The sequence below is a fragment of the Theobroma cacao genome, chromosome 6, assembly GCF_053813885.1.
Source record: "Theobroma cacao isolate CCN51 chromosome 6, ASM5381388v1, whole genome shotgun sequence".
Classification (NCBI taxonomy): domain Eukaryota; kingdom Viridiplantae; phylum Streptophyta; class Magnoliopsida; order Malvales; family Malvaceae; genus Theobroma; species Theobroma cacao.
Window position 1 is genome coordinate 16,279,066 of NC_142644.1, and position 10,412 is coordinate 16,289,477.

Genomic DNA, 10,412 nt, shown 5'->3' on the forward strand with positions numbered 1-10,412 from the left:
AGAAAATTAAGACGATAGTAAGGTTACTCACAGTACTAGGAGTTCGATATATTCCTATTCCCGATCTTCGGGCACAATCTTTTTACCCTTGTTAGAGGGCTCACCACCTATACATCATACGTGACACAAATTTCAATAAATTGTGTCAATTTATCATAGACTATTTTAGGCTCTATAAATCTATATGAATGCACGAAAAGTGATGCAAAATGTCCAAATAGCCGTTTAAATACGATATTCGACCTAATTCGCACTATTCTCGGTGTAATTGGCTAAAACCTCCAATTTAACTCCAAATCGATTTCTTTCACTTTCTACACTCCAATTATACTTAAAATACCTCAATGACTATGAATATGATTCAATTTATCAATCTGAACCATAAATCGCACATGTCTATTCATTAGGTAAAAATTTGGATATTCATGACAAAATTTCCCATTAAATTTCTAGCCTCATCAATCATTAAATACCACCAAAATATCATGAAATACCATCAATTTCAGCCTCAATATCCTCCCTAGAAAATTTGGCCTCTTATGGGTAATGGGAGAAAATGAATTTTTCTTGTTGGCTTTTCATGCTATACATCACTAACTAACTAAAAACACTAGAATATCTTAAAATCTAACCAAAACATCATCAAATTCTCTCTCCTAGGTGTTCGGCTAGCAAGGGCATCCTCATGAAATCTTGAGTTCTAAGCATGGAAAATGAAAAAGAAAGCATGGGTAGTGTAAATCACAAGATAAAATCAAGAAATTTTACCTTTATTAGCTTAACCCCTTGAAATCCCACACTTTTTCTTCAATTTTCCCACCTAGGGTTCTTGTTCTTCTTTTCCTTTCTTTGTTCTTGCTATGGCCAGCCATATGAAGAGAAAATGGGCTGATTTGTATTAATTTATAAGCCAAATATTTAATGGTTATAAATTTACCATGTGTCACCATTTCATTGGTCCATTTTTATTTCTTAACTATTAAGCTTTCTTCCTCCACCACATAAATTCCTTCAATTGTCCATGATAATATTGAGTAAATTCCATATGCTGGACAAGTGTTGGGTGTGTAAAATTATAATTTTGCCCCTAGGGTGGATAAATGACTATTTTGCCCTTTATGCTAAAAAATGCCGAAATTAAAAATACTCACTTCTCAAACTCAAATTATACTCCAAATGATCAATCTTACTCAAAATTGTCATCCAACACTCACGTCTTAACCTCGGGTTGCAAAATGACCATTTTACCCTCGGATCATGAAAATTACAAATTGACTCCAAATCGGTTTTCGAACTCTGAATCACCATTTTAAGTCATTCTGGAAATTTTAAACTTTAAATTTCACCCTAAAATCTCTATTTGATCTAGTTCAAGGCTTAAATCAACTTAATAATACCATTTGGTACAAAATCGACTTTTGACGATTTTTCGGGGCTTTCCAAGTATGCCAGCATATTGTCAATCACACGAAGGACATGGCAAGTACTTTATAAGGTCAGGCTTGATAGTTTTTGCTATGACAGAGGAAGAGGCATGAGTCTAACCCAGTACAATGACAGGTACCATGTTTGTATTTGATAGAGATGTTTATGTCTTAATTGATTCTGGTTCAGATAGATCTTATGTGAGCATGACATTCGCATCCTTTTTTGATAGAAACTTGTCACCTTTAGAGGAGGAAATTGTAGTTCATACCCCTCTGGAAGAGCAATTGGTTAGAAACACTTGTTATAGAGATTGTGGAATAAGGGTTGGTAAGAAAGAATTCAGGGGCGACTTAATTCCCCTAGCAATCCGGGTATGGATTGGTTGACTACACATCGGGCGAATGTGGATTGTTTCAAGAAGGAAGTTGTACTTCAGAATTCTGAAGGAGTATAAGTTGTATTTGCAGGGGAACGTCGAGTATTACCATCTTATGTAATCTCGGCTATCAAAGCTTTGAAACTAATATAGAAAGGGTATTCGGCTTATCTAGCACATGTGATTGATACCTCAAAGGAGGAACCTAAGTTAAAGGATGTCTCAATAGTAATTGAGTTCTCTGATGTGTTTCTGGATGAATTACTAGGACTACTTCCTGATCGAAAGCTTGAGTTCTCTATTGATCTACTTTCGGGTACCGCACCTATTTCCATTATTTCGTATCGAATGGCTCCAGCGGAGTTAAGGAAGTTGAAAGTCCAGCTGCAAGACTTGATAAATAAGGGTTTTATTCGCCCTAGTACTTCTCCATGGGGTGCGCCAGTCCTATTTGTAAAGAAGAAGGATGGCATTCTTTGGTTATGTATTGACTACCGTCAGCTGAACGGAGTGACCATCAAGAATAAATACCCTTTACCACGGATCGATGATCTTTTTTATCATCTACAGGGTGCTATGGTGTTTTCTAAGATTGATCTAAGGTTTGGGTATCATTAGTTGAAAATCAAGGAACAAGACATACCCAATACTACTTTCAGGACTCGTTATGGGCATTACGAGTTTCTGGTTATGCCTTTTGGTCTGACTAATGCCCCGACAACTTTTATGGATCTTATGAACAGGGTGTTCAACTCGTACTTGGAAAAGTTCGTGATAGTGTTCATAGATGACATCTTGGTGTATTCGAAGGATGATGATGAACATGCTGTCCATTTACGCATTGTGCTGCAAACTTTGCGTAAGTGACAACTCTATGCCAAGCTCTCCAAATGTGAGTTCTGGTTAAGAGAAGTAGTTTTCTTCGGACATGTTGTGTCTGGAGTTGGAATTTATGTTGATCCTAAGAAGATTGAGGCAATCTTATAGTGGGAGCAACCAAAAACGGTTACAGAGATTCGAAGTTTCCTCGGTTTAGCTGGTTACTATAGGAGGTTTGTTTAGGGGTTCTCATTAATAGTTACTCCTCTAACACGTCTGACTCGTAAAGGAGTCAAGTTTGAGTGGGATGATGTCTGCGGGAGTCGGTTTCAAGAGCTGAAGAATCAGTTGACCTCCACTCCCGTCTTGACACTTCCTGTTAATGGGAAAGAATTTGTGGTGTATAGTGATACCTCTAAATTGGGATTAGGGTGCCTGTTAATGCAGGATGAGAAAGTAGTAGCTTATGCTTCTTGGTAGTTGAAGAAGCATGAAACGAATTACTTTACTCATGATTTGGAGTTCGCAACAGTAGTCTTTGCATTAAAGATCTAGAGGCATTACTTATACGGTGAGCGTTGTCGGATCTTTACTGACCACAAAAGCGTGAAGTATTTGCTCACCCAGAAAGAAGTCAACCTGAGATAGAGACAATGGTTAGAGTTGATTAAGGATTACAACTTAGTGATTGATTATCATTCAAGGAAGGCAAATGTTGTAGGAGATGCCTTAAGTCGTAAATCCTTATCTTCATTAGCATCACTTCAGAATTCTTATTTTCCGATGCTACTTGAGATGAAATCTCTAGGGATCCAGTTGAGTAATAGCGAGGATGGAACCGTACTTGCTAGTTTTGTTGTGAGACCCTTACTATTGAAACAAATCAAGGAATTGCAGAAGTATGATGATGAGTTGAAATGGGAAGTTCAAAAGTTGCGAGATGGAGAAACTAATGAGTTCAGACTCGATGATGATGGTATCTTGATGCTTGGGGACCGGGTCTGTGTCCTTAAGGATGATTAGCTGAGACGGGCTATTTTAGAGGAAGCTCATTCTTCCGTCTATGCTTTACATCTTGGAAGCACCAAAATGTACAAAACTATCAAGGAAAGTTATTGGTGGCCAGGTATGGAACGAGACATAGCTGAGTTTGTGATGAAATGTCTCACATGCCAATAGATCAAGGCAGAACAACAAAAACCATTGGGTACTCTTCAGCCTCTACCTATCCCTAAATGGAAGTGGGAGCACGTGACTGTGGACTTTGTATTGGGTTTACCATGGACGCAGAGTGGGAAGGATGCTATTTGGGTGATTGTGGATAGATTGACTACGTCTGCCCATTTCTTCGCTATCCATAGCACGTGTTCCATTGAGAAACTAGCTAAGCTTTATATAGATGAGATAGTGAGATTGCATGGAGTCCCAGTTTCTATCGTGTCAGATCGAGACCCCCGATTCACTTCTCGATTCTTGCTGAAATTCCAGGAGGCTTTCGGAACTAATTTGAGATTTAGTACTACCTTTCATCCACAGATAGATGGTCAGTTTGAAAGGACCATTCAAACTTTAGACAATATGCTACAGGCTTGTGTCATTGACTTTATTGGGAGTTGGGACAGACACTTGCCATTGGTAGAGTTCGCGTATAACAATAGTTTTCAGTCTAGTATTGGGATGGCACCATACGAGGCTCTGTATGGGAGAAAGTGCCGAACTCCAATCTGCTGGGATGAAGTGGGTGATAGGAAATTGTTTAATGTAGAGTCGATTGATCTGACTAATGATAAGATCAAGGTTATCCGAGAGCGATTAAAGACAGATCAAGATAAGCAGAAGAGTTACTTTGATAGACGAAGAAAAAATCTGGAATTTAAAGTGGATGATAGAGTTTTTCTTAAGGTTTTTCCTTGGAAAGGTATGATTCGATTTGCAAAGCGGGGAAAGCTCAATCCGAGATACATTGGACTGTTTCATATCATTGAAGGCATTGGGCCAGTGGCATATAGACTAGGATTACTCCTGGAGTTAGATTGGATTCACAATGTCTTCCACGTCTCGATGCTGAAGAAGTATGTACCTAATCCCTTCCATATCCTCGAGGCACCTCCGATTGAGTTGCAAGAAGATTTGAAGTTCGAGGTGCAACCTATATGTATTCTAGACCGAAAGGATCGTGTGTTGAGGAATAAGAGTATCCCAATGGTTAAGGTGTTGTGGAAGAATGCTCGGATGGAGGAGATGACATGGGAAGTTGAGCATCAAATGAGAAGCTAATACCCACATCTTCCATACGAGTCCGATAAGTGAAATTTTGAGGTCAAAATTTTATTTTAAGGGGGGTAGTGCTATCAAGCCCAGCTCTATTATATACTTGCCATGTCATTCATGTACTTGATAACATGTTTGCATACTAGGATGCCTCGAAAAATTGTTAAAAGTCGGTATCGTACTTAGTGATACAAGTAAGTCGATTAAAACCTCGAACTAGTCCAAATAGAGATTTTGGGATGTATTTAAGAGTTACTAAACCTTAGAATGTCGTAAAATGGTGATTCGAAGTTCGAGGTTTAATTTAGAATCCAATCGGGAATTTTTATAATGTAGGGGTAAAATGGTCATTTTGCCACCCGAGGGTGACAATTGGAATGTTGGACGAGATTTTTGACCAAGTTTGACTATTTGGAGCATAATTTGAATTTGAGAAGTGAAAAATTCCAATTTCGACATTTTTTCGAGCATAAAAGCAAATCGGTCATTCCATGTGTCCATGATGACGTAATTAGAATTTTTGAAATTTTACACCACCGTGACACTTGTCAAGCCCATGAATTTCACCTATTATCATTTCTATACTTTGGATAACTAAGGTATTATATGTTGTGGTAAGAAAATGCTTAATAGTTAAGTTTTAACCATGAACCATTCACACGTTGACACGTGTCAAGCTTTAATTCTTTTATAATTTTCTTTATAAATGAACATAAATCTCTCCCAATTCTTCTTTCATTGCCGTGCAAGCCAAAGAAAAGGAGGGAAAGAATAGAAACAACCCTTGAGGTAGAAAATTCAAGAGAACTTCATCGGTTACCGAAAAGTGAAGTGATCTGAGGTAAGATTTCGCGATTTTAGCTTAAGATTCACCTCTCCCATGCTTTCTTTTTAATTTTCTATGGTTGAAACCCAAACTTTCATGAAGGAAGTCATGTTGGCTGAATCAAGGGGGGGGGGAGGTTTTGATGATGGTTTTTGTTAGATTTCATGCTATTTAGGTGTTTTTAGTTGTTTTGTGATATTCAGTATGAAAAAGAAGCAAGAAAACCACATGTCCTTCACTAAACCCTCCTTGGTCGAATTTAATAGGGGATATATTGATGATGAATTTTGTTATATTTCATATTATTTAGCTCGTATTTAATGATTTATGGTGTCGGATATCAACAATGGTTAACAAGAAGTATAGTGCCTTTAATAAATGACTTGAACGACAACGAGAAAATCATGGTAAATGGACTTAAATTTGATTTCTAATGATATATACGAACTTATTGGACTATGTTGGCACTGATTAGCACGTTAGTTCGGAATCGAAATGAGTTTCGAATGTGATCATTTAAGTCACAATCAAGTTCATTGAGTTACTTTGGGTGTATTTGGAGTACCGTAAGTGCAATGAATCTATTTGGAGTTGGATCGGATGTTTTGGCTAATTAAACAGTGTATAGTGCAAGTTAGGTCGAATACCATTTCAGTCCAATAACAATTGAACCTATGTAGAACACCATCTTTAAGTGATTATTCGAACATTTCTCATTCAATTTCATGCATTCATATAGAGCCTGGAATAGTTTTATAACAATTTGGCACAAATGTATTGAATTACTTATTGTCTATTAGGTATAGGTAGTGAACCCTTTAGTAAGGGTAAGGATAAGGATATATTAATCGAGGACCAGGAGTAGAAGTACTCCCGTTATTGTGAGTAAACAGACTATCATCTTAACTATCTAAAGTAGTTTATACTCGTTTTTATGATTTTAAAGAATAATGAACTTAAATTGTAAAGTATTATGTTTTATAACTGAAGTGTTGGTTAAATGAAATGAGATTCATAATTTGGTTTGATATTGAATCCTGGTTTTGGAAATTGAGTAAGCGGAGACTATACACTTGTGTTATATATATGTTTTGACTATTGTTAGTTGTGCCAACCCTGCTTTGTAATAAATGTATCAACATAACAGGATTTGTAATTGACATATGGTTTGAATTGATGGGTTATGACAATGTGATGGCATGAATAGCTAGATTTGTGTTTATGTGGAATATATGAACTGTTTTGTTTTACCTTGACAGGCTGGGTAATATCATATTAGCCATGTCATACTGCCGAAATTTTATTGATTTGGTGGGGTAATTGATTAGCTTACTGCAGTGGGCAAGTTTCCCTGGACTGGCCTATTATAGGGGCACAATAAACCCCATCATATTTTACCTTAGTATGAGAGGCGCGAAGGGTATCTCCTGAGGTAGTTTAGAGTTCACTTCACGCCGAACCACCATGTGAGGGTAAAACTCAGCCAACGCTAAGGAACGGCTGTGTTTTTAAACATAAAAACATGTTTTATGTGTATATGTTATTTTAACAGCCTTGGCGGACTCAGTTGGATGCCTTGCGCAAGGTGTCATCGAGTACAAGTTTTGGCACGAGCCAAGTTTTTAAGAGAGTCATAAGCTTTGTTGATTTTTTTAATGAAATGTAACTGTTTTATATGGGTTGAAATGAGTTTTAATGTTATGAATCATATTATGATGAGATGTTTTAATTGTCTCCATTTACTCGACTTTAGATGTTATAGATGATCTTTGCTTACTTACTAGGTTTATAAAAACTCACCACCCTTTTTTCACCCATTTCAGGCTTAGAGCAGTCTGTAGACCGTCGATTTTGTCTAGGGTTTGCTATTGGATTCGCACCCTTGGAAATCGTAGGTTTATAGTCATGTTTATTTTTGTTAGTTTGGGGCTCACATGTCATTGTAGAATATTTTTGTATACCTTGGCACAATGTGCTATTATATATACGAATTTATTTGGTTATTACTTTTCATTAACTGTTTACGTAGAATTTTATAAATATTGTTTTATATGAAAATGGAATATTTTATTCAATATTTTTTTTATTTAGTTTGATTAGCTATAATTCCACTTTAAATGGATGATTTAGATACCTAAATTTTTTTTTAGATATGAAATGTATATTTTTCATTTATATATTATATTTTTGGCAGGTGTCAAAATTTTTGGGTAGAATGACCAAAACAACCTAGTGCGGTAGAAATTACTTTTTGATTGTCTTTGATTTGAAAATAGTCTATATTTCTTTAAAATATGATATTTAGTAACTGTTGCTCATAGGGGAGGCGGAGAACTGATGCTAGAGCCTTGCGAGGTTTTGGTTGACATTCCGGGTAAGGTATGTCTATCGGGACGTCGCCGCGATTATCACGGGCTTAAAGAGAGTACCGAGTTGTGACAGCTAATGCCATCATGTGCACTCCCACACCGCACACGGCAATATCATCATGTGCACTCCCATGCCACATCACCACCGTCATGTGCACTCCCACACCGCACATGTACGGTTGTAGCTATCATACAATATTACCTTTCAAGGCATAACATACATATCCACATAATATAGGAAACACATGAATTCATCACATTACAAATTTCACAACGTAAGGACATTTCATCAAAGGCTTGTTCCCATGCATATTTTAAAGAAAAGACAAAAAAAAATTTCAAGTGATTCATTCAAACGCATATGCATTTATCCCAAAACATTTTAAATGCAAGTTCACTCACATGTCTTTGTTGATTTTCCTTTTTGATCGGTTCCAACCTCAACTAATGCTCCAAGTGGAAATATGGGGTCTCGTTGGAACCTATCACATATAATAGCATCACAACAAGCCCAATTTACATGAATATAAATCCAAAGGCCGTTTCCTAAATCAAACTTTACTAGTTTTTCCTAACTAGTTTTCAATCAATATTTGACTAGTCAACTTAATACCAATTCCAACAAATTTCATAACACTTCTTTCATTACTTCCATTTTCCAGCACCTATATCATCCTTAAAATTCAAAATTCTAAACTTATTCCCTTAATGACATTTTACACCAACACAATGCTCTTTATTAAACTAGTTATTTGATTGCACTATTCTAATCACACTGGAAATAAATTATCACATTTCCACCACAATATAACCTTTAATAATAAAACAGCCCACAAATCTAATTATTGGCCATCGTTAACAACTTAAATCAATCCTAACTCATTACTCACCTTGGTGGACTTGTAGTTGAATTTCCTTAGTCAGGATTAAAGAGGAAAAATTCCTTCAAGAGTTTTCAAACTAGTTTAAAGAGTTTCTCTCTCTAAAAATGTTCAATTAGTGAGAGAAAGTGCAGAGGAAAACTTTTTTTGAGGCTTTTTGTCACGACCCGGAACCTCCCTCGGGCCCATGACAACCGCCGCGACGTATCGATTGACACTCATTACTCGGAATGTCAATCAAAACCCCGCAAGGCTTACATATAAGTTTTTTTCCTTTCTTGTGAGTAATCGTTGTTAAACATTCCATTTAAAGCAATTACCGGTCATTTTCGGCTCAAATAAATCCAAAGACAAATATATTTTAAAAAGATTTATAGATAAATATCACTATTCAAAAAATTGATTAAAATATCACATTTTTTTTTATATAAAACAATATTTATAGAAACACGTGTAAGATATCTTTTGTAACGTGTAAGTAAAATAAATTCACACATACAAAAATTTACAAAGTTATAATGTACAATAATGGTTACAATGACAAGTGGCCCAAAATACACTCAGTGTTGGTGCTAGAAACCTACTGACTGTGTGGTAGAGATGTCAACTGGAATCCTCGACAAAATAAGGTATCTACAAGCTACCACAGACCTGAAATGTTTGGAAAGGAGGTGGGTGAGATTTTGCAATCCCAATGAGTAAACAGACATTATCATAAATATCTAAAGGCGAGTAACAGGAAGGCAAGTTTAAACAACAAATCACAAACCATTTCATAATGTTTTCAATTTATTTCTTAAACCATAAAATATTTGTAATTTACCAAAATAGTTGTTAAGGCTTATGTCTTTTATAAAAGAAAACAAGGCTCAAGCCAAAACTAATCCTCGGGGATACCTTGGCCGAGGCATCTAACCGAGTCCGCCAAGGTTGTTATAACATTTACATGTGAAACACATTTTTATTTTTAAAACAAGCTGTTCCTTGGCGTTGGCCGAGTTACACATTCACGTGGGGGTTCGACGTAAAGTGAGCTCTAATACTACCTTAGGAGTTACCCTCCTTGCCTCTACAACTGGAGTAATTATATAACCGGGTTTACCGTGCCCCTCTAATAGGCAGTCCACGAAAACTCGTAACTGTAGTGATTAACCCACCAATTTTAATAAAATTTCGACAGTATAATGTGGCTTTTATATATTTATCCAGCTTGTATAGTAAAAGCAGCTTACATAAATTTCCCAATACACTTACAAAATATAGCCACATATACTCATATCTCATAAGCCATTCATAGGAAAATATATAATTTTCAAGACAGTTAACAGCCTCCAATTACTCAATTTCATAATCAACACAATATATCTTTATTTGTCACATTTATTTCTAAAACATCAAAAATCTCGTTTTAATCTCATTTTCATTTCATAAAATACATAAAG

The 10,412-nt window shown here is 36.1% G+C and overlaps 1 protein-coding gene across 1 annotated transcript; it reads left to right on the forward strand.

The window, feature by feature from the left end:
- The first annotated feature begins 4,300 nt into the window (after positions 1–4,300).
- On the forward strand, positions 4,301–4,900 carry LOC148762095 (uncharacterized). Its single transcript, XM_088807638.1, has one exon. It carries the CDS (start codon positions 4,301–4,303, stop codon positions 4,898–4,900), a length of 600 nt encoding a protein of 199 aa, XP_088663764.1.
- Positions 4,901–10,412: the final 5,512 nt, after the last annotated feature.